This window comes from Nyctereutes procyonoides, unplaced genomic scaffold, assembly GCF_905146905.1.
Source record: "Nyctereutes procyonoides isolate TBG_1078 unplaced genomic scaffold, NYPRO_anot_genome, whole genome shotgun sequence".
NCBI lineage: Eukaryota > Metazoa > Chordata > Mammalia > Carnivora > Canidae > Nyctereutes > Nyctereutes procyonoides.
In genome coordinates this window covers 15,319,188-15,344,081 of record NW_026575145.1, presented here as the reverse complement: position 1 = coordinate 15,344,081, position 24,894 = coordinate 15,319,188, and the positions used below count along the sequence as shown (strand labels likewise).

Here is a 24,894-nt window from a genome sequence, read left to right as displayed (position 1 = left end):
TTAAGAACTCATGGATTTAGACATATTAATAGGTTTAAATACATTGCATTTATTATCATTACTGAAGCTCAAATGATCACATATTTGGTCAGTGGAAACCTCTTCAAGGCAGCTCCTGAGTCCTTTTAACATGACCCAAGTAGTCATCAATAGCTTCCTTGCTTTCTGGTATGAAAGATGTTCTAGCTTGTTCTGTCTACTTACTAGCTGTGTCATGCCTGGAATCTACCATTTCTCTAACAATATTTTTTTAGTGATAAATTATATTTTAAAATCATATGTGGTGTTAGGGATGCTCAGACTGGATCAGTCTTCTATTTCTAGTTCTTTTCAGTAGACAGAGCTTGAAAAAGTTCTATGTGTGTAAACACATATACACATATGTGCATATATTTTGCATCTGCTCTTTTTCCCAGTTTTTAATAATTGTACTTTGTCTAATTGTTTAGACAAATAGTTTCTTGACCCTTATGTCATCTTTGGCCAATAGGCAAGGTAACCTATGTCAATGTTGCCCTAGTCATCTTGATTGTCTGAAGCCCATTCCTCAGGAAAGGTTCTTGGGAATAATATTCCCTGTGTCCTTGTACATTGATAAATTTATTTGTGCTTGAAACAAGTTTTACTGGATATTTTACAACATGTCTTTCTGGGAAAAAGCATTGCTGGAGAAAAAAACTAATGGCAATCTAATTTTCTTTCTCCTATAATTCACTTGTTCTTTTTCTACATGCCCAAGCAATTTTCCCTTCTTGTCCCTTCCCTTCCCTTCTCAATGTGGCTTGGTAATGGTTATTTTGGGTTGATATTCATGGTATGTTTTTTTTTCAGTATTTAGTTTCATATTTATATGAAAACTATATATTTTTAAAGAAGTTTTCTTGAGTTATAGTTTTTAGTACTTGTTTTGTTCCCTTACTTTGGGCTTTTCTTCTCCAGGGACTCTTATCAATACATTCAGGCTCCTTTGTTTATCTTCAATATTACTCACTTTCTCTTGAATCTTTCAAAATATTTTTCTTCATTACTTTTTGATTTATTTTTTTTTTCCAGCGGAAAGGTCTCACATTTATTACTGAACCAACCTACTGGTATAGAGGCATAGTAACAGAGAAAATCATTCCCTTGATAAGACATGTCTATTGGCCAGGTAGGAAGGATGTTTCCATATTGATAGGATAGGAACATGTAATCTCCATGTGGCTTAAATATGTGTGCCAATTATGTTTGCTATTTCATGATGTGTGATGCGTCCTCATAGACCCAGCCTGGTTCTTCTCCAGTGTCTCCTCTTGGAGTTGTACCTGATTTTATTACCTGTTTTCATCCGAATCCACTGGGGAATAGGACGATTCTGCTTTTGTTTCTTGGCCAGGAATTGCTTGATTCTGAAAGTCTTGTGAGAAGACATGGTGATCACAGTCAACCACACGCCACCAGGATGGCGGTGGAAAGGAGAGAGCTACTTTTTGATTTTTAAGAGATTTCTCTTTTGCACATTTAGTTTCTCTTAGGGTACTATCTGTTGTGTATATTCACTCTTACATCCCTTCACGTTTACTCTTCATTCCTGAAATGATTTTTTCTTTCTAATTTGTATAAGTTCTGTCATCATATTTCCAAGTTTTTCTAATTTTGATTTTTTTCAAGTCTTCTATCATTTTCTCAATGTCTTTGAACTCATTGTGAAGTATTCTATTACAGTTTTGTTCTGTATTGTGGAGGTGTCTTTCTGGCATGCTTTCTTTGCCTATTGGATGCTACTCAGTCTCTTATTTTCTTTTTCCTTATAATAACTTTGTATGGTATCTGCTTTGATACTTTTCTATAGCCATTTCTAAGTGAAATTAGTTTTTCCGAACTTTAGAATGAGGCAGGGGCTTCATGAACATTTCTTACTTCACAGAGCCCCCTCTTAATTGTTTTAATGTTGTGTTCAAATATATCCCAGCTTTCTTTTTCAGTTTTCTTGGCTGGTTTCACTCTTCCACTTTGGTCTGAAATTTCTCTTTTCTTTGTCTCTGTGTCCTTCTTCTGATTGGTTTTCCTTGCACTCCCATCACCTTCTCTGCAGTCTGGGCTCTATCCTAGAAGGGAGCCCTGATTTCACAGGGGCCCCTTCAGTCCCTCTTACTGCAGTCCCCTTGCATTCACTTGCTATTGGCAAGAGCTCAACTGGCCAGTTTCAGCTGTAGTTCTCTAATGGGTCCTTCATATTTTCCAGTGATACCTATTGACTATAGTGTGGGTTTTTTGGTCCTTGTCTATAAGTGAGGCGTCCCATTACTTCCTTCTTCCTCCTACAGGCAGGATACCATACAGGTCTTACAAGGGTTGGGTTGTCTCCACCCACTTAAATTTTGAGATTCATGGGGATACCATCATCTGGTTTTGTTATAAGTGTTGTCCACAGGTTTCAAGTTTTGCTTATTCATTTTTTTAAAGGATTTATTTATTTGAGAGAGAAAGCATGTGTGTGTGTGTGTGTGTGTGTGTGTGTGTGTGTGCGCATGCGTGGGTAGGGGTAGGGGAGGGGCGGGGGAGGGAGAGAGAGAGAGAAAGAGAGAACAAGAGAATCTTAAGGAGACTCCCCACCAAGCACGGAGCCCAACTTGGGGCTCAATTCCGTGACTGAGATCATGACCTGATGACCTAAGCCAAGATCAAAAGTCTGGCGCTTAACTGACTGAGCCACCCAGGCACCTCTATCTGATCTATTTTTATGTGAGAATTTGGAGAAATTGGAAAAACTGTTTGCCACCCTGTCAGTTTCCCAGAATCTTCCCCTACCAACCCTGGATAAATGTTCCCCCAGCTTGCTTCTCACCTGAGGAGGGGGATCTATTTTAGCCTCCTTGGTAAAGACATTTGAGAGTTTCTGATAGAGAACTCTCTCTCCTCCTCAGCCTACCAAGCCCTATTTACCCTTCTTTGCCCTCCCTGGGCAAGTTTTAGTGGGACAGATGGGAAAACAGGTATGCTTTAGAGCTTAACAGTGTGACAGGATACTTAGAACATTTTTGCAACTTGCCCTCCACAGACTGAATCGAAAGGTCAGTGATAGCAGAATGTTTCAGAGATGAAAGCTATTTCTGTTCCAACTGGAATTTTAGTGATTAATCCTTAAATAGGAGGAGATCACTTAAAATACAGTTTTTCTGGGTATAATAAGCCACTTCCAGGTGGAGGCAGGTACCATGAGGGGAAATCAGCACTGTGACCTCAGAAACAGTTATGTTGCTTGTATTCACATGGTGAAAATTGAAGAGGTAAGATTTTTACCAGGTTCTACAGTCCAGTTTTGTGTGTATAGAAATGCAGAAGCTCACCCAAGGTGGTTTTCCTCTTCATGTGGCTTCTGGAGGAAGGCAATTATATGACTGCACTTGGCATTCCCTCTCTCCTGCCTGGCAGTCCCTGTACCCTCTGATGGGTCAGTGAAGAACCATCAACTCACCAGGCTCTGCAGTGTTTCTGTGCAGGTGCTGGACTTCCTTGGAAATCCAAGCATCCTGCTTGGTCTATCTATCAACTAGGGCTCCTTCTGAGTTCTGGACAGGCAGAAGGCCCCGTTTGATTGGCATTTTTTTTTATTAGCTGGGAGCCTGCAAACAATCAGCCCTTCTATCCTGCCAGCATTCAGTGCTTGGCTGCAAAGTATCTCTTGGTGACCTTTATTTGCATTGGCCTGCAGATAATAGTAAGTTTCTTTAGTGAGGAGAAGACAGGAGGAGGTAAAGGGCAGATGTGAAGCCTAAGTATTAACTATGAGGGCTTAAGTATAGGATGTGCAGCCAGCTCCAGCAACCTCAGGTCCCCTGCCCTTTTCGAAGAAGACAATGACTGGATAATTTGCCACCCTGGTCCAGCACCACCACAGGGACACTCACAAGTTCAAAGATTTTAGAGATCAGACTGCCACTCTCCTTCAGAGGTCCCTAAAACAGGAGGCCACTCCTGGTAACCATGGAAGGAATGTGGCTTTGCCATATGGGAGAGGTAGCCAACTGGCAACCTGCAGATGAGTTTTGTTTGGATTTCAGAGAGTTAAAAAATGTTTTTAATTAGTTGCCAACATTTAAATACCAGGAGATCTCATGTTTTGAAGAAAAAAAAAAAAAAGATCAGTTTCTGGCTTCTCTTGAGAAACCAGGGACCTGGCAACTAGTGGCTGAAACTGAGTGTCAACTGCTCCCTAACATAGGGGCCTGTGTGCTCCCCTCTTGCCCCTCTGTCAACATTTTTGCTCTTTTTCCCAGATTATTCCCATCAGCATAAAAACCTAATGTTATTTCTCCTCTCTTAAAAATGATCAACCCTCTCTTTCCTGTACTTTCCCCATGAGTGCTCTCTCCCATTTCCTTCCCCCTCCCTGCAGCACTAACCCCTCACAAGAGTTTCTCACACAGTCTCCACCCTCCTGCTCCCGTTCTCTGGCACATGCTCTGCAGTCAGGCCCTGGCCTTAGGCCCCACTGCAACACAGACAGATCCCCAGATGCCGGGGCTCACGTTTCCTCCAAGTCGACCCATGGGATGCCTGGCACTCTGGCACTTGGTCCCTCCTGGCCCTCCATGCTCACTATTTGCTCATCTCCAGGAACCCTCCAGCTTCCACACTCTTGAGTATTCCTTTCTGTCCACCCTCTTAGGTATCTACCCATGGTCCTTAAGTCTCCCCGTGCCCCTTCATGACTACCATGAGTCTTATTGCTTTAAAAAGCATCTATGGGGATCCCTGGGTGGCGCAGCGGTTTGGCGCCTGCCTTTGGCCCAGGGCGCGATCCTGGAGACCCGGGATCGAATCCCACGTCGGGCTCCCGGTGCATGGAGCCTGCTTCTCCCTCTGCCTGTGTCTCTACTCCCCCCCCCCCTCTCTCTGTGACTATCATAAAAAAAAATTTAAAAAATTAAAAAAAAAGCATCTATGTTCTGGGTCCCAAGTGTATATTTCCAGCTCAGGCCTCGGCCTGAACCACAGTCATAAATGCAGCTGCCTACCTCACACCTCCTCTTGATGTCTAATAGATGTCTTACAGTGGCACATGCAAGCAAAACCCTTAGTCTTTCCCCCTTTGCCAGCTATCTCCCATGTGTCTCCATGTACATTCTTCTTCCCTTTCCTCTCCCACTCACTACCCTGGAAGACTGACTTGTATGGGCTATTCTACTTGGGCTTCTGGTTGGGTTCTACCAATGTGAATCACAGCAGGAAATCAAGAGGTAAAGGAGAATGAAGTACAAGTATTTATTTCTTACACTCCTACCACACAGGTCACCCACAGCTGGCAGCATCCCTCTATCAAAAGTCAACACAGACATTTCCACATGATCACATGATTCTATCTTTCCTGGGTCTGGTAACTGGCCTCTCCCACCTAGGGCTGCTCACTGTCCCACCGTTTATTAGACTTGGAGTGTCATTCTATCACTTGTGGTTTCCCTACACCCTGCCCACACCTTTATGAATCCTCCATGAATTATTCTAACCTGAGTGTGCCGCCTGTTTCCTGCTGGGACCCTGGTTGTACTTCACACTGTTGCCCTTTTTATTTGAAGAGGATGTTATTGAGAATGACCATTCTTTGTGTGAAGAAAGAAAGGCAGATGTATGTCCGTCATTTTAATGTTGCACTTTGATAGAAGCCTGAGGGGAAAGCAGAGCTACATAGTCATTTCAGCAAATGTCTGTGACTAGACCTTCACCCAAGAGGATAGATAACAATTCAGAAGTAAATGCAAATGAGGTAGAAGAGCATTCACCTTAGGTAACAACTCTGTTGCACACGCCAAACCAGTTGCAAACTCGTGGTTCACTCCAGCTGTGGGAATAGAAAATTGCAACTTATAGAAACCTTCCGAGAAGGATGTAAACTGTATTCCTACATATTTTCAACCATTTTGCCAAGATACATGTACTGGAGAAATATTGCATCTCCTTGATCTGAAGAGTGGGCATTGATTTAGCTGCCAGAGACAGAAGAAGCTGGAGTCATTATTAATTTATCTGCTGACACTGACCCAAGCCATTCAATAAACAGGAGGCCCTGCAAGGATTATATTTCACTGATGCTATTGTTTACTCTTACTCTTAATGCTATCTATATGCTCAGCAAAAACTTAATTAAGCAAGATCCTCTCTTTTTAACATTTCACGTTCTTTTTGCACCTGGCTTAGTATAAAAAGGAGGAAATATAGTAGCTCATCTACTGGTGATGGTTGGGACAACAGAAGAGGAGATATCCCTTCACGTGTAAATTGTGAGATAGGCAGAGATTTTATCTTCAGTCTTCCACTTCCTGTCTCTTTCATCCTTTCAGAATTCCTTTTAACTCTTTCACAATATAGGTACAGCCTAGTCTTTCCTTTCTGCAAATAAAACAATCTGATAAACATATTAGTAGGAGGACTTCAGGGAAAGATATGTGGGCTTTTCCAGTGCATTTTTGCTTTTAAAACCACACACAAAAAAGTAGGAAAGATAAAATATAAATCATGATGAAATAAGTGTCAGTTTTTCTATCATTTGAGGTTAAAATTTTTTTTGGAAGTCCAAATAAAGGAAAATAAAAGCAGAAAGGGTAAATAATCAGAGAGGTAAAGATTTCATGTACAAGGAGGTTTATCCTACATAGATTATTTATTCTGATAGAAGCAACAAAAATATGCTACATGAAAGGAATGGTTAAATAAAGTGTGATATATCCATACAATAGTTAAATAACTTTTTATACACCAATAAGCACCCATAAAACATCATCTTCTCAAAGTATGTTTGAACATATGAGGGACTGTTCAAGATAAAATGTTTGGTGGAATACTATGTTTAGTATTATCCCTGTTTGAATTATAAATGTATATATGTATTACATATATGCATATTTGTAATAATAGATAAAGAAGAAGAAGGCATATGCTAAAATGCTAGCAGTGATTACCTCTGGATGATAGGATTATGGATGATCAATAGTCTATTCTTTATAAGTTCTGTATTATATACACAATTTTTGCATTAAGCATATAAATATGTTTATTTTATAATTAAAGTTGGGGAAGTTACTCTTTAAAGGAGAGGACGTTGATTTACAGAAAAGAATGGTGGAATTTCAGGCAGCAAGGAATAGGCATTTTAATGTGTGCAAGAGCCTTCTATTGCATCAAACATAACAGCAGTAATTAATAACAGACTTCACAGAATAATAGTAATGAATCTTTTTTTGTGTACTTACTTTTTACCAGGGACTGTGCATTAGCGTTTTTTGTATTAATTGCTTCTCTTCTAATCTTCTTAACAGCACTATTGAAGGTAGGTGCTAGAATTAACCTGAAGAGGCAAGTGAAGTTTAGAGAAGTTAAGTAGTTAAGTATATTGGTTAGGGTAAAACTGCTGTAATGTAAACCTGAAATCTCACTGGACTCACAAAAGGGAAGCTGATTCCTTAATCACACAAAGGTTATTTCTTAATCATGTGAAATCCCATTGGCAGCCCCAGTGGAGAGTGGGGGTGGAGTTTCTACTCCATGCATGGATGGAAGAGGCCCAGCTGTCTTCAACACATGGCTTCCAAAGTTGTCCTGGACATTCATGTCAGGCTAGCAGCCAGGGTGATTGAGATAATGGAGGATTCTGCGGTTTTTATGGACCAGAATTCCCACCCACATTCCAGTGGCCAGAACTCAATCTCATGGTTACTCTTAACTACAAAGGAGGCTAAGAAAGAGAGTCTGGTCATATCTCCAGGAGGAAAGGGGAAAGGATTTGGAGAATGGTTCACTAACTTCTGCCATGTGGGGTGACTTCTGGAGATTGCAACAAGTAAGTGGCAGGGCAGGATTTGAATACAGTCAATCCCATTCCAAAGCTGATATCGTAAACATGGAGCTATATATATTCACACCACAGAGGACTAAAAGTTTAAAAGCTGACTCCCTTAGGCACTGGTTTATAGAGCAGCAGAGTTGCTGTCTTTGGAAATGAGATACTCAATCTTTTATTTTTACTTACTTTTGAAAAGGAGGTTTTACTTTGGTTTTTAAAAGTTAAGGTTCGAAGTGAAAGGAGAGGTTGAAGTATGGTGAAAGCTAAATACCCAAGAGTGGGATAAACATCCGGAATTATAGATAGAATGAGCTGAGGTGTGTGAAGAAACACTTCTTCAGTAGAAATAAGGTAGATTTTATCAAAGTGTAATACAAGAAGAATAGCATGTTATAAACTGATGGCAAAGGAAAGGAAAATTGCCTAATGCATATTCTCTCAAGAATAGTCTTCAAGACATAGACATGGCCAACATGCACATAAGAAAGTGCTCCGCATCACTTGCCATCAGGGAAATACAAATCAAAACCACAATGAGATACCACCTCACACCAGTGAGAATGGGGAAAATTAACAAGGCAGGAAACAACAAATGTTGGAGAGGATGCGGAGAAAAGGGAACCCTCTTACACTGTTGGTGGGAATGTGAACTGGTGCAGCCACTCTGGAAAACTGTGTGGAGGGTCCTCAAAGAGTTAAAAATAGACCTGCCCTATGACCTAGCAATTGCACTGTTAGGGATTTACCCCAAAGATTCAGATGCAATGAAATGCCGTGACACCTGCACCCCGATATTTCTAGCAGCCATGTCCACAATAGCCAAACTGTGGAAGGAGCCTCGGTGTCCATCGAAAGATGAATGGATAAAGAAGATGTGGTTTATGTATACAATGGAATATTACTCAGCCATTAGAAACGACAAATACCCACCATTTGCTTCAACATGGATGGAACTGGAGGGTATTATGCTGAGTGAAGTAAGTCAATCGGAGAAGGACAAACAGTGTATGTTCTCATTCATTTGGGGAATATGAATAATAGTGAAAGGGAATATAAGGGAAAGGAGAAGAAATGTGTGGGAAATATCAGAAAGGGAGACAGAACATAAAGACTCCTAACTCTGGGAAACGAACTAGGGGTGGTGGAAGGGGAGGAGGGCAGGGGGTGGGGGTGAATGGGTGACGGGCACTGAGGGGGACACTTGACGGGATGAGCACTGGGTGTTATTCTGTATGTTGGTAAATTGAACACCAATAAAAATTAATTTATTAAAAAAAAGAATAGTCTTCAAATAGGAAAAAGTAGAACAAACATAATTAAGAGGGAATTGAAACAGAGATGCAAAACAACAATGAATATACAGTCCATTGCTCTATAAAGTGACATCTGTTTCATTGGAGATGGACTAGGTGCACACATTTGCCTCCCATTACTCCCCAGATCAACCAAAATTAAAATATAGAAATACCAAAAGGAATAAACCCATAGCAGGGAAAAGAATAGAACTGAGGTTTGCAAAGAATGAGAGATTTTAACATGTTTCTGGAAGGTGCAGTGTTTAAGAGTTAATTGACTGATGAGAGGCAGAGGAGGGTGACAGTCTAGAACTAGGGGCAGGAGATGAGGGAGCCGTCTGCCCAGTGGAGAAAGTTTTGGGTTGAGAGTCAACAGATCCTATGGAAGGCAGGTTTTAGCAGTGGAACAAAAAATGGCAGTGGGGGCAGAGGGAAACAGATACATGTAGTGAGATTCTATCTGTTGAAGAATCTATTAATGTAAAAGTCAAAATATACCTGATATAAAGGAGTAGGAGGGATGGGGAGTCAAGATAGGATGTCAGTTTTTATGTAAAAAGAAATAGAGGTTTGAATATTATTTAATGTTACAGCAATCATTAATAGAAAAACTAAAAAAAAAAAAAAGAAAACATTAAGCAGAGGAGAGAGGAAAGGAGTAGTATAAACAAAATCCTTCTCTTTCATATCAGGGAGTCAATAAAGTACTTTATTTGATAAGTTAAGAACTGGAGATATTTCTTAATTTTATCCAATAAATTATCCAGTGGAGATAACCTCCAAAATAATAAAAATATTGAGAGTTTACACTTTGAGTGGTGCCCCTGGGGGTGGAGAAGAAGCCAGTAGATTGTAAGTTGTAAACTTACAATTTGACTTGTTTATGCATTTTCTTCATGGAAAGTAAAACTCAGTACAACTCTCTAGATTCCCTTACTTTGTCATGCATAGTTTTCCCAGAAAGCCTATTGGAATACAGATTTCCAACCCTACCTCCAGCAATCCAATGAGGTAGATATAATTGTTATCTGCATTTCATAGATATAATTTGGCGGGGGTTTCTGAAACAGTGATGGGCTGTATACTAGGAACCATGTCTGTAGTCTGTGAGAAATTATTACCAATGTTTCTGCCAAAATCATAGGTATGAGAGCTGAACCACCATTCTCACCCTGCTCTCCCTCTCACCACACTTCTGAAATCTGGCATGAAAATCTGGCTGTTCACTTTTTCTCGGTTGGAACTGTCTTCAGGGAAAGATCTGAGACGCTGTGCCCACAGATGAGCCTGAGAAGATGGCATCCCCTTAGTGACTTCCCTTGGTCCATGGCCAGCACCTTCTATTTCTAAGCCCAGAAACAGTGTTGTCTGTGCCCTCAGAGAGTCACATCACTGCATATGACAACAACGTCACTTTTCATTTATAATGAAAAGGTGACTGCCACTTGGACTGCACACTCTGATTGACCTGATCAGCACACTGTCTTCTTATGGAGGAATCATTTAGAACAAAAATAAATCTAGAAAGTTGCTCTATAGATGTGGAATCAGTTTATTAGATGAATAGGATGTTTAATAGACGAAACTCCACTTGCCCATCACCCATCTCCACAGCATGCATATATCTAGGAGACCAGCACTTCCCAACCCTAGCTATCCCTTACATGTGTGGATGGAGCTTTTCATAAGTACCAGCACAGACTCCCCCCCCCCCCCCCGCCAGATCAGTGAATTGGAATCTTTGAAGGTGGGGCCCAGGCACTGTACCTTTGTTAATCTCCCTAGAAGATTGTAATGTACTGCTAGAGTTGAGAAACAGTGAATTCCCACCAGACTGTCTGAAAGCTTCCTTTCTTCTGACCCAAAAAGCAGACAAACTAATATGTGCCTCAGGGAAAGGCCTGAATGCTTGTGACACCACTTTGGTAACTTCCTATATGGTCCATGACTGACTAATTCCTTACAAGGTCCAGAAACTCAGTATTATCTATAATATAAGCACAACTTTGCTTTACGTGTGTTAGTTCATTTAATCCTCATAACAACGCTATGAGGTAGATACTTCTGTTATCTGCAGTTCATAGAAGTGGAAACTGAGGAAAAAGAGAGGTCAAGTAACTTGCCCAAGGTACACAGTTGTTAGATGAGAGAACTGGGATGCGAACCCAGGTGGCCTGACTTACAGTCTGGACTCAACCATCCCGTCATATCCCTTTACAATCACAGACTTCTCCCCGTCCCTTTTTGGCTGATCACATTGATTCTTACTTCACAGAAAACCAGAGCAGTCCGAGAAGGTCTTCCACCTGCTTCCACAAACACACCTACCAGCCTGCTGTATCTGTGAGCATCCTCTCCATTTGTGCAACAGACCCCATCTCCTCTCACCAACTCAGGAATGTGGTTCCAACACTAAAAACACCTCTGTCCTCCTCCTTAGTTATTTCCTCAGTTGGTTCTTTCTCACTAGCTGGTCACATATTTCAGCATTACATATACCATAACATCTTTCGCGGAAAAAAAAATCCCTTCTGTGATCATACATCTCCTTTCAACTGCCATCCTACTTTTTTCTCTTCTGTAGCCATGTTCCTCAGAAGAATGGTCTCTATTTGTCTTCACTTCTTTTTTTTTTTCCGATTCTGCTTCCACCAGACTTTAGAGCTTCCCTTCCCCAACATAAACACATACAGTCATTAAAATAGTGCGGGGGTGGGGGGGGACTCTGCTAACTCCAGTGGTCCTTCCTGAGTCTCCGTTTCTGCTTACCAGCAGTCTATGGCAGTGCTAATGCCCCTGGAAACTTCTTGCACTCTACTCTGTCTCAGCTGTGTCTTCTGCTATGTGACTGTCTATTCTTCCTCAGTCTCATCTGCCAATTCCCCTGACCCCTTTGTTTTTTCTAAGCATTGGCATGGGCCATCCAAATTTCTTCTCATTCTACAGTCATTGCATAAGTGACCTTATCCAGTACACTAAGGATCCTCAGATTTCTACTTCTAAATATCTTCATGACCATGGGATAGGAAATGATTTCATAAACAGAACATAAAATGTGCTAAGCATAAAAAGAAATGTAGATAAATCAAACTCTATTAAAAATTTAGACTGTAGGGCAGCCCAGGTGGCTCAGCAGTTTAGTGCCGCCCTTCAGCCCAGGGCCTGATCCTGGAGCCCTGGGATCGAGTCTCATGTCCGGCTCCCTGCATGGAGCCTGCTTCTCCCTCTGCCTGTGTCTCTGCCTCTCTCTCTCTCCCTCTGTCTCTCATGAATAAATAAATAAAATCTTTTTTAAAAAATTTAGATTGTAAATCAAGACACTATTCAGAGAGTGAAAAGGTAAACCACAGAGTGGAAGATACTTATAATGCATATATCCAACAAAGGACCTGTATCTATATTATATAAATAACTCCTACAAATAATAAGAAAAAGATAGACAAAGCAATAGAAAAAAAATGGGCAAAAGACTGAAATAGCCCAGATCTCTTCCCTAAATTCCAGCCTTGAATATAAAACTGCATATTCATGATCTCCACTGAATAGGCATCTCAAATATAACCCATCCAGGATCATGTCTGCTTCCCCCCTTCCCTCTCTACCTGCTCCTTTTTCAGTTGATGGCAACTCCAGATGCCAGTTGCACAGGCCAAAACCCTTGAAGTCATCATCAGCTTTTCTTTCTCTTGTATCCCACTTATTAGTTCACTATTGCTGTGCCACAAATTACCATACTTCACTTTCTGTAGGTTGGAGATCTGGGCATGGTTTAGCTGTCCCCAGGCTCAGACTCCTACAAGGTCAGCCAGGGCTGCAGTCAACTCAAGGCTTGACTATGGAGGATCACTTTCAAGCTCACTCATGTGGCTATTGGCAAGGCGCAGGTCCTTGTTAGCTGTAAGCTGGAGACAATAGTTCCATGCCACTTGGACCTCTCGAAGGGAAGATCACAGTGTGCCATCTGGCTCTTCTCAGAGTTAGCCAGAGACAGAGCAAGGGAGGGGAGCTAGACAGGAGTCACATTTTGTAACCTGATCTTAGGTAGTTTTCATTAGAGGTGAGTCACTTGGTCCAGTCCACACTCAAGGCAAGATAGAATGCACTGGGGCCATGCTAGAGGCTGCCAGTCACATAATCCAACAAGAAATGCTACCATTTTTACTTTCAGAATATGTGTGGAGTCCAGGTACTTCTCATTACCTTCATTGCTAGCTCCCTGGTCCAACCCTCTATTGTCTCTCACCTGGCTAATTTCAATAGCCTCTTAAATGGTATTTTTTCCCCTAATTCCTACCACACAGACATACAGTAGTGTTTGTCTGACATACAGTAGTGAGAGTGAGCCTTTGAAAATGAGTCAGATCTTGTTAATCCTCGGCTTTAAAAATCTCCAATGTCTTTTTTTTAAAAAAATTTTTTTAATTGGAGTTCAATTTGCCAACATATAGCATAATACTCAGTGCTCATCCCGTCTAGTGCCCCCCTCAGTGCCCGTCACCCAATCACCCCAACCCCCCACCCACCTCCCCTTCTACTACCCCTTGTTCGTTTCCCAGAGTTAGGAGTCTCTCATGTTTTGTCACCCTCACTGGTATTTCCCACTCATTTTCTCTCCTTTCCCCTTTATTCCCTTTCACTATTTTTTATACTCCCCAAATGAATGAGACCATATAATGTTTGTCCTTCTCTGATTGACTTACTTCACTCAGCATAATACCCTCCAGTTCCATCCACGTTGAAGCAAATGTTGAATATTCGTCCTTTCTGATGGCTGAGGAATATTCCATTGTATACATAGACCACATCTTGATCCATTCATCTTTCGATGGACACCGAGGCTCCTTCCACAGTTTGGCTATTGTGGACATCGCTGCTATAAACATTGGGGTGCCCGTGTTCTGGCGTTTCACTGCATCTGTATCTTTGGGGTAAATCCTCAGCAGTGCAATTGCTGGGTTGTAGGGCCAATCTATTTTTAACTCTTTGAGGAACCTCCACATAGTTTTCCAGAGTGCACCAGTTCACATTCCCACCAACAGTGCAGGAGGGTTCCCTTTTCCCTGCATCCTCTCCAACATTTGTTGTTTCCTGCCTTGTTAATTTTCACCATTCTCACTGGTGTGAGGTGTTATCTCATTGTGGTTTTGATTTGTATTTCCCTGATGGCAAGTGATGTGGAGCATTTTCTCATGTGCTTGTTGGCCATGTCTTCCTCTGTGAGATTTCTGTTCATGTCTTTTGCCCATTTCATGATTGAATTGTTTGTTTCTTTGCTGTTGAGTTTAATAAGTTCTTTTTTTTTAAAGATTCTATTTATTCATAAGAGACACACACAGAGAGGCAGAGACACAGGCAGAGGGAGAAGCAGGCTCCATGCAGGGAGCCTGACGTGGGACTTGATCCTGGGTCTCCAGGATCACGCCCCAGCCGAAGGCGGCGCTAAACCACTGAGCCACCCGGGCTGCCCTAATAAGTTCTTTATAGATCTTGGATACTAGCCCTTTATTTGATACGTCATTTGCAAATATCTTCTCCCATTCTATAGGTTGTCTTTCAGTTTTATGACTGTTTCTTTTGCTGTGCAGAAGCTTTTTATCTTGATGAAGTCCCAATAATTCATTTTTGCTTTTGTTTCCCTTGCCTTCATGGATGTATCTTACAAGAAGTTGCTGTGGCCAAGTTCAAAAAGGATGTTGCCTGTGTTCTCCTCCAGGATTTTGATGGATTCTTGTCTCACATTTAGATCTTTCATCCATTTTGAGTTTATCTTTGTGTATGGTGAAAGAGAGTGGTCTAGTTTCATTCTTCTGCATGTGGATGTCCAATTTTCCCAGCACCATTTATTGAAGAGACTGTCTTTCTTCCAGGGGATAGTCTTTCCTGCTTTGTCAAATATTAGTTCACCATAAAGTTGAGGGCCCATTTCTGGATTCTCTATTCTGTTCCATTGATCTATGTGTCTGTTTTTGTGCCAGTACCACACTGTCTTGATGATCACAATTGCAGTACAACCTGAAATCTGGCATTGCGATGCCCCCAGCTCTAGTTTTCTTTTTTAATATTCCCCTGGCTATTCGGGGTCTTTTCTGATTCTACACAAATCTTAAGATGATTTGTTCCAACTCTCTGAAGAAAGTCCATGGTATTTTGATAGGGATTGCATTGAATGTGTAAATTGCCCTGGGTAGCATTGACATTTTCACAATATTAATTCTTCCAATCCATGAGCATGGAATATTATTCCACCTCTTTGTGTCTTCCTCAATTTCTTTCAGAAGTGTTCTGTAGTTTTTAGGGTATAAATCCTTTACCTCTTTGGTTAAGTTTATTCCTAGGTATCTTATGCTTTTGGGTACAATTGTAAATGGGATTGACTCCTTAATTTCTCTTTCTTCAGTCTCATTGTTAGTGTAAAGAAATGCGACTGATTTCTGGGCATTGAGTTTGTATCCTGCCACACTGCCTAATTGCTGTATGAGTTCTAGCAATCTTGGGGTGGAGGCTTTTGGGTTTTCTATGTAGAGTATCATGTCATCTGCAGAGAGGGAGAGTTTGACTTCTTCTTTGACAATTTGGATGCCTTTATTTCTTTCTGTTGCCTGATTGCTGAGGCTAGGACTTCTAGTACTATGTTGAATAGCAGTGGTGAGAGTGGACATCCTTGTTGTGTTCCTGATCTTAGGGTAGAGGCTCCTAGTGCTTCCCCATTGAGAATGATATTTGCTGTGGGCTTTTTGTAGATGGCTTTTAGGATGCTGAGGAATGTTCCCTTTATCCCTACACTCTGAAGAGTTTTGATCAGGAATGGATGCTGTATTTTGTCAAATGCTTTCTCTGCATCTATTGAGAAGATCATATAGTTCTTATTTTTTCTCTTGTTGATATGATCGACCACTCTGATTGCTTTACGAGTATTGAACCAGCCTTGCACCTGGGGATAAATCCCACTTGCTCATGGTGAATAATCTTCTTAATGTACTGTTGGATCCTATTGGCCAGTATCTTGTTAAGAATTTTTGCATCTGTGTTCATCAGGGATATTGGTCAATAATTCTCCTTTTTGGTGGGGTCTCTGGTTTTGGAATTAAGGTGATGCTGGCCTCATAGAACGAGTTTGGAAGTATTCCATCCCTTTCTATCTTTTGGAACAGCTCTAGTAGAATAGGTATTGTTTCTTCTTTAAATGTTTGACAGAGTTCCCCTGGGAAGCCATCTGGCCCTGGACTTCTGTGTCTTGGCAGGTTTTTGGTGACTGCTTCAATTTCCTCCCTGGTTATCAGCCTCTTCAGGTTTTCTATTTCTTCTTGTTCCAGTTTTGGTAGTTTGTGGTTTTCCAGAAATGTGTCCATTTCTTCTAGATTGCCTAATTTATTGGCGTATAGCTGCTCATAATATGTTTTTAAAATTGTATTTCCTTGGTATTGGTTGTGATCTCTCCTTTTTCATTCGTGATTTTATTAAGTAGAATCTTTTCTCTTTTGTTTGTAATAAGGCTGGCTAATGGTTTATCTATCTTATTAATTCTTTCAAAGAACCAACTCCTGGTTTTGTTGATCTGTTCTACAGTTCTTCTGGTCTCTATTTCATTGGGTTCTGCTCGAATCTTTATTAACGCTCTTCTTCTGGTGGGTGTAGGTTTTATTTTCTGTTCTTTTTTTTTAATTTTTTTAATTTATTTATGATAGTCACAGAGAGAGAGAGAGAGACAGAGAGAGAGAGAGGCAGAGACATAGGCAGAGGGAGAAGCAGGCTCCATGCACCGGGAGCCTGATGTGGGATTCGATCCTGGGTCTCCAGGATCACGCCCTGGGCCAAAGGCAGGTGCCAAACCGCTGCACCACCCAGGGATCCCTTATTTTCTGTTCTTTCTCCAGTTCCTTTAGGTGCAAGGTTAGCTTGTGTATTTGAGGTTTTTTTCCAGTTTTTTTGAGGGATGCTTGTATTGTGATGTATTTCCCTCTCAGGACTGCTTTTGCTGTACCCCAAAGAGTTTGAATGGTTGTATCTTCATTCTCATTAGTTTCCATGTATCTTTTTAATTCTTCTCTAATTTTCTGCTTGACCCTTTCATCTTTTAGCAGGATGGTCTTTAACCTCTACGTGTTTGAATTTCTTCCAAATTTCTTCTTATGATTGAGTTCTAGTTTCAAAGCATTATGGTCTGAAAATATGCAGGGGACAATCCCAATCTTCTGGTATCAGTTAAGACCTGATTAGTGACCCAGTATGTAATCTATTCTGGAGAAAGTTCCATGTGCACTTGAGAAGAATGTGTATTCAGTTGCGTTTGGATGTAAAGTTCTATAAACATCTGTGAAATCCATCTGGTCCAGTGTATCATTTAAAGCTCTCATTTCTTTGGAGATGTTGTGCTTAGAATATCTGTCATTTGTAGAAAGCGCCGTGTTAAAGTCTCCCAGTATAAGTGTATTATTATCTAAGTATGTCTTAACTTTGGTTATTAATTGATTGATTACTTGGCAGCTCCCACATTAGGGGCATAAATATTCATGATTGTTAGGTCCTCTTGTTGGTTAGATCCTTTAAGTATGATATAGTGTCCCCTCTTCATCTCTCACTACAGTCTTTGGGGTAAACTTTAATTTACCTGATATGAAGATTGCTACCCCAGCTTTCTTCTGAGGACCATTTGAATGGTAAATGGTTCTCAAACCTTTTATTTTCAGGCTGCAGGTGTCCTTAAGTCTAAAATGAGTCTCTTGTAGACAGCAAATAAATGGGTCTTGCTTTTTTATCCAGTCTGAAACCCTGCATCTTTTGATGGGATCATTAAGCCCATTCATATTCAGAGTTATTATTGAAAGATATGAATTTAGTGTCATCATGATACCTATTCAGTCCCTGTTTTTGTGGATTGTTCCCTTGGATTTCCTCTATTACAGAATCCCCCTTAGTATTTCTTGCAGAGCTGGCTTCGTGGTCATATATTCTTTAAGTTTCTGCCTATCTTGGAAGCTCTTTATCTCTCCTTCTCTTCTGAATGAGAGCCTTGTTGGATAAAGTATTCTTGGCTGCATGTTCTTCTCATTTAGGATCCTGAGTATATCCTGCCAGCCCTTTCTGGCCTGCCAGGTCTCTGTGGAGAGGTCTGCTGTTAATCTAATAATTCTCCCCATAAAGTTTAGGGATCTCTTGTCTCTTGCTGCTTTAAGTATTTTCCCTTTATCTTTGGAATTTGCAAGTTCCACTATTAGAAGTCAAGGTTTTGAATGGTTTTTATTTATTGGGGGGGGGGGGAATCTCTCTATCTCCTGGATCTGAATGTCTGTTTCCCTCCCCAAGTTATGAAAGTTCTCAGCTATTATTTGTTCAAATACACTTTCTGGACCTCTGTTCCTTTCAGTGCCCTCTGGAACCCCAATTAAATGTAGATTTTTTCCTTCTGAGGCTGTCATTTATATTTCCCTTAACCTTTTCTCATGGTCTTTTAATTGTTTTTCTCTTTTTCTCCTCAGCTTCCTTCCTTGCCATCAACTTGTCTTCTATGTCACTCACTCGTTCCTCTACCTCATTAACCCTCGTCGTTAGGACCTCCAGTTTGGATTGCATCTCATTTAATTGATTTTTAATTTCGGCCTGATTAGATCTAAATTCTGCAGTCATGAAGTCTCTGGAATCCTTTATGCTTTTTTCCAGAGCCACCAGTAGCTTTATAATTGTGCTTCTGAATTGGCTTTCTGACATCGAATTGTAATCCAAATTCTGTAACTCTGTGGGAGAGGGTACTGTTTGTAATTCTTTTGTGGTGAGTTCTTCTTTCTAGTCATTTTGCTCAGTGCAGAGTGGCTAAAAATGAGTTGTACTGGAAAAAGGAAGAAAAAAAGAGAGAGAAAAGAAAAAGAAAAAAGAAAAAACGAAAACGAAAACCAAGGAGGGGTATCCTCTGGTTCTATATACTGTAAATCCCTTGACTTCCCCTGGAGCTTCCCAGCACTGCTCCGTCAAGAACTTGGTCTTCCCCTGTCCTTCCAGCTGGTCTTCTGGGGGAGAGGCCTCCTGTGCTGATTCTCAGGTGTGTGGACCTGGAGGAGCTGCCCCGCCCCCCACCAGGTGTATGGCTCAGGGGGAGCTGTTTATCTTGTGAGGCCCCTGTTCCCTGGCAGCCCCCCTCCCAGGCACAGGGTGACACCAGGAGGAACAACAACAGTGGCGGCGGCTAGCTCCCCAGCCCTGGAGTCAGCTCCCCCAGTAACTCCCGCAGCTCCCAGTCCACAGGGGCCTGGATGCTCCCAGGGCAGGGGCGCTGACCTGCATAGCTCCGGGTGCCTGGCGGCAGGAGCGTGCTCGCTGTCCTGTGTCCTCCCCACCTCCACCTGTCCCTGGCGGGGGAGCGCAGGATCCTGGGCTGTGTCCCCAGCGCCCTGGGCTCCCGGGCCCCTCGGTGCGCTCCAGCCCTTGCCCGCGCTCGGCCCATGGAGTGTGGGGCGCTCTCCGCCGGGCGCACCTCCTGTTAGTGACCCCGGGAACCTGGGGGCCCCACTGCTCCTCCTGGGATCCTGCCCGAGTTCCCTGTGAGCACCTTTCCCTCCAGGAAGAATCCGGTGCGGATTTTTCAAGTTCTCGCTTCTCCGGGGCTGAGCTTTCCTGTCCCCGAGGCTCCTGCCGCCCCCCTTAGCCCGGATCCTCGCGGGGCCCCTCCCCCATTGGGGACTCTATTCATTTATTTGTTTGTTTATTTGTTTATTTATTTGAAATTTTTTCCCCGTCTTCCTACATTGTTAGAAGCATGAACTCTTCTCTCTAGCATTCCAGCTGTTCTCTCTTTAAATCTCAGGTCAAATTCATAGGTTTTCAGGATGATTTGAAGATTATCTAGGTAAGTTGGTGGGGGCAGGTTACTTGGGGACCCTACTCTTCTGCCATCTTGCCCCGCCCCCTCCAATGTCTTTTAAGGACCCATATGCTCTGCTTCTACCCTGACCTCCTCGCCTCCTACTCCCCTCTTCACTCATCCTGCTGCAGCCACACTAGCCTCCTAGATGTTCATGGAACACACCAACTATGTTCCCACAGTAGAAATGCATGTGCATATCCATAAGGCTGTGTCAATGTCACCTGCCAGTGAAGCCCTCCCCAGTTACCATTTACAAAAGGCAATATGCATACCCTTCTCACTCCTTTACTCCTTATACCCTTTAATCAGCTTGTGCTTTTCTCCATAGTACTTAAAATCATCTACCTTGTTTCACTTGTTCATTTATTTTCTGTCAAATGCAGAATTTTAAAAATTTTTGTAGAATTTATTGGCATGGAATAGGAGTACAATAAACATTTATTAAACACACACATACCCTTGATCAGGTTCTATCAGATTCTCACTCTTCCTCAGGCTGGTACAGGACAATTTTGTGTCCATGTGGCACCTTCTGCATAGTTGACTTCATCTGAGCTGTGTTGAATTCATCATTTAACTTTATGCTATGTGGAAAGGGTGGGTGGGGTTATGAAAGAGGGACAGAAGGACGGATTGGCTAGTACAGTCCCTTTTGATCCTTTAGTTCTTCATCGTGTTGTAAAAACTCTTCCTCCCCTGGGCCTCCTGATACCTCGTTCTTACTTATGCCTCTTTGTTCTCATTTCCAGACCCCATGTTCCAGACCCTGCATTCATCTAGGACTTTAGCCCCCCCAACCCTCAATTTAGACCTATGGCTCTTGCTCTACCTCTGAAATCACAAACTCTGGTATATAAATCTTTGACCCCAAATTTCTCCCCTTTCAATGTATTCTCCTATTTGTCCTTGAAACACAGTGAGACGTTGACCCAATGTACCTCTGTTTTCAGCCAAACAACTGTCCGCCTTTGGCTTTCTGACCTAAACATCTGGGTCATTTTTTCAGCCTAAACATCTGACTCATTTTTTCATTCTGTACAGAGAAGATATAGTGTAGTGGTGGAACACAGAGGCCCTGGAGATACAGACATAGGTTCAAGCCTGGATCCACCAGGCTAAATCACCACTTGGGCGAATTAATTTGTCTGAATCCACTTTCCTTGACTATAAAATGACAAAAGAGAGGTCGTGAGGATTGCATGAGATTTTAAAAAGCATTTGGCTCATAAACAGAACAACAAATGGAAATGATTACTATTAATGATAATTCTTACATGAGTTAACATTTAGAAATGTTTAGAACAGTGCCTGGCACATAGTAATTACTATTTAATGTTCGTTAAATAAGTTGATATTTTTCTAATGTCATTAATTTTCCTACCTTTCCCTCACGCAGAGAAACTACCAGTTCCTGTTGCTCCAAAAGGCATTCTGTTGGGTAAAGTCACACATTTGCCAGGCAAAATGGGCCAGTAAAGCTGGGACCCAGTGCAGCTGGCCAGTTGTTCCTGTGTGCCTGGACACCACTATCTCTGCTTTCCCCAGCAGCTACATCAGCTCCTCCTGCTCACACCGACGGCCCTCCTTACCAAGACTTCTCGCACACCGGATACATGTTCTTACTTCCTACTGGACAGGAAGACGTGGAGGTCTGGTGCAAACATCTACTTGCAGACCCTGCAGCTGGGGCTCCTCTTCATTTGTGTTCATCCTCACTCTTGTCTCCCACCCAAGGGCTCAATCTCACAACCTTGAGATCATGACCTGAGCTGGAATCAAGAGTTGAGTGCTTAACCACCTGAGCCACCTGGACGTTCCTCATTACTCCATATCTTCCTAAATGGCACCATCATCCACCTGTTGCCAGGGCCAGAAAATGGAGTGTCACCCTCAACAACACTTTTTTACTCACATTACTCTGATAATTAAATGGTCATGAAGTCTCAGAGATTCTACTTTCCACTTCTAAAATTCATCCCCACCACTCTCGTCCTACTGTCCGTCTCTTAGCTAATCTCTCAGTAGTCAATATTTCTTGACAGACTTATTATAATTCCTTTCTGATACAGTCTCCTCACTTTACTGTCTAGCTGTGCCGATCTACGCTTTACAATTCTACAGAGATGCCTTTTTAGCAATACAAACCTGCTTATATTATTTTTGTGCTTACAATTTCCAATAACTCCCATGGATAAAACTCAAATTGCTTAGGCTGACACAAGGCTCTCATGACTGCACCTCTTCCTGCCTTTTATCTTCACCTCCTAGAAGGTGGTCAATGTTATGCAATTCTCTGAGCATATCATTCTCTCCCTTACCTTCCTGGCTTTGCCTGGAATGTCTTTTCCTGGTTCTCTATTAGACTGAATTATATTCACCCTTTAAGATTCATCCAAGCTTTATCTTTTCCTAGAAGCCTTCTGTGACCACCTCCAGCCTATGTTAAATATCTCTTTGATATAGTCAGGAATTTGATGTCGCTAGTGATCTATTCAGCTAGCTTAAAAAATAAAAGGCAGAGTGGGGAGGAACAGGTGCTCATAAAATTATTAGAAGGATTAGAGGAACAGGCTCTAGGCTGAGTTTCCAGGAGGGACTCCTAGACTAACACTGAATAACTGGCACACCAAAGGATCAGTGCATCTCTCGTGATCAGAACACCAGAAAATTAGGAAGGTGCCACCACAATTCTTAGCTCTAGGTCCACACTGCCTCTGCCACAATCCAGATCAGCATAGTACCCAGGAAGCTGAGAACTAGACACTGATATCACTACCACTGAGAGATAACAAACCTCCACAACTGTTTATCAGTATAAACAATGGCAGCAGTAACAGGTGTCCTCCTTCTCAGGGTATTTACACCCACATTCTAAGTCTTTCCAGAGGGTAAGTAGTTAAGTACACATGGGGAGATTGAGCTGCAGGGAAACTGGAAAATGTAGTCTTTAGTTTTCCAGTTCCTAACTTGCAGAAAGTCAGGCTAGACGGAGGATGGACTAGGGCAGAGGGAGCTAGTACGTCTATCTGCCTTTCACTCCTCTGTGCTATCATGTACATGTTCTGCAGGAATACCTTCCACTCATGTTCCACTCATTGCTTAATTATATTTCCGTCTCATCTGAAGAGCCTGTCACCTTCTTGAAGGCAAAACTATTTTTGCTCATCTCTCATCTTGATGTGTGCTTGGCACACATTAGGTTCTCAGTAAATGTGTATTAATTGAATGAATAAACAGGAAATTTTAACATGACCTTGGAATTCTCCTTCAATCTACCAGACGGCAGCTTCTATCTTCAAAATATCCTTCCAAAGAGCTCTCATCATCTCACCTAGTACAACAACCTCATTATTAATTTCTATCACTTGGTTCCATTCTGTGGTATAAACCCTTTATCACTACCATGTAACTTTCTAAAGCATAAATCTCAAATCATTCCCCTCGAAGCTAAAAGCCTAAAAGCTTCGAATGGCCTTTTCATTTAGGGAAAATATAAGATCCTTAGCATATCATTCAGAGTCTTCCTCTCTCTGTGCACAGTCTCCTTTCTAAGAAGGCTTTTCTGAAGTTCTAGAGCAGTGGTGTTTACACTGTATTGCACAGGTCCCAGAGGCTCCACAGGGCTGTTTCTAGAGCCCCAGAAGGGCAGAAAGAAAGGCCAAGCAGATGAGGGTCTGATCCCCCATTTCACTTCAGCCAGAGCAGCTCTGCTCAGTCTGATTCATGTATTGTGTTTCATATAAGACTGTGCTGAGAAAAAGCTTACATTGCTGTGGGGAAAAGAAAAGCATAACACTTTAAAAGGCAGTTTCTAAAGAACTTTATAGTAAAAGTATAGCAATCGTCCTAATGAATTAAGTTTAATTATATGTGTGTGTGGTACTGCATCTTGCTCATTTTCAAATCCCTTATGTTTAGCCCAATGGAAGCAGCCGATAGCATTTGTCCATTTGGATTGAAGAGATAAGGCTTAAAGAAGACATTGTGGTAGTCATCAGCTTCATACAGGACTGTAAGGGAGAAGAGGATTGGACTTTCTCTACTTCCTCAGAAAAACAAAAAGACTCAAAGGAAGTGTTATAGAGATGAGGTTTTTGATCCATACAAACAACTGTCAATTTGACCTAAACAGTGGTGGACTACCTTGCAAAAGCCTCTCTGACAGCTGAATTATCTGCCATGAATGGCACATACGTGATCTCAGTGTGGGGTTGGCCATCCCACTAGAAGACCTTGCAGATCCCTTTGTCTTCTGTGCATCCATGATCTTCTGTTGTAACAAACAATTAAGTCCCCACTGAGATTCCAGATGGCTCAGTATCTGGACTTTCAAGACTGTAATATCAACAGTATTTTTCTTTTTAGTTGAAAATGAATTGGTTTGATACTTTTATGAGATCAAAATGGTTGCTGTCTGTTTCTGACGAAGGCCATCCCAGAAAGGCTGCCGGGGAACTGAAGTGGTGTCAGATGGGGGAGCCAGAGCTGTAACTGAAGCAATGTTGTTGGCATTTTCTCATCACAGATTTGTGAAGGCAGCACATTTAGAGGAAAATTTATAGCTTCTGCTGCTTAGTAGTAAAGTAAATTCACTTGACTGAGGTAATGGATTGTAGGGGATTCTGTAATTGTCTCTGTGGGTGGTCAGCAGCCATTCATCAGCAGCCTTAGAAGTTAAGGGTTTACGTGGCCTCGTCTTTTACATTATATTTTTACTGCAGTTTGATTGAGTTCTCACACTTGGAGATTGGATAATGGTCCATTTTATTCCCAGAACAACTAACTTTTTACTAGAAACCAAAAAAATTACTTGTTATTTCCACACCTTGGGATCTTTTGTGTGGTGTGTTTTGGAACACGTTGGCAGGCAAGACAAACAATGACCCCGGCACTGTTGCAGTTCTCAGGGAATCCTGACACGGTGT

General features: G+C 41.8%; 1 protein-coding gene across 1 annotated transcript; it reads right to left on the bottom strand.

The window, feature by feature from the left end:
- Positions 1–1,255: 1,255 nt before the first annotated feature.
- LOC129499338 (60S ribosomal protein L39-like) lies at positions 1,256–1,411 on the bottom strand. Its single transcript, XM_055309013.1, has one exon. It carries the CDS (start codon positions 1,409–1,411, stop codon positions 1,256–1,258), a length of 156 nt encoding a protein of 51 aa, XP_055164988.1.
- Positions 1,412–24,894: the final 23,483 nt, after the last annotated feature.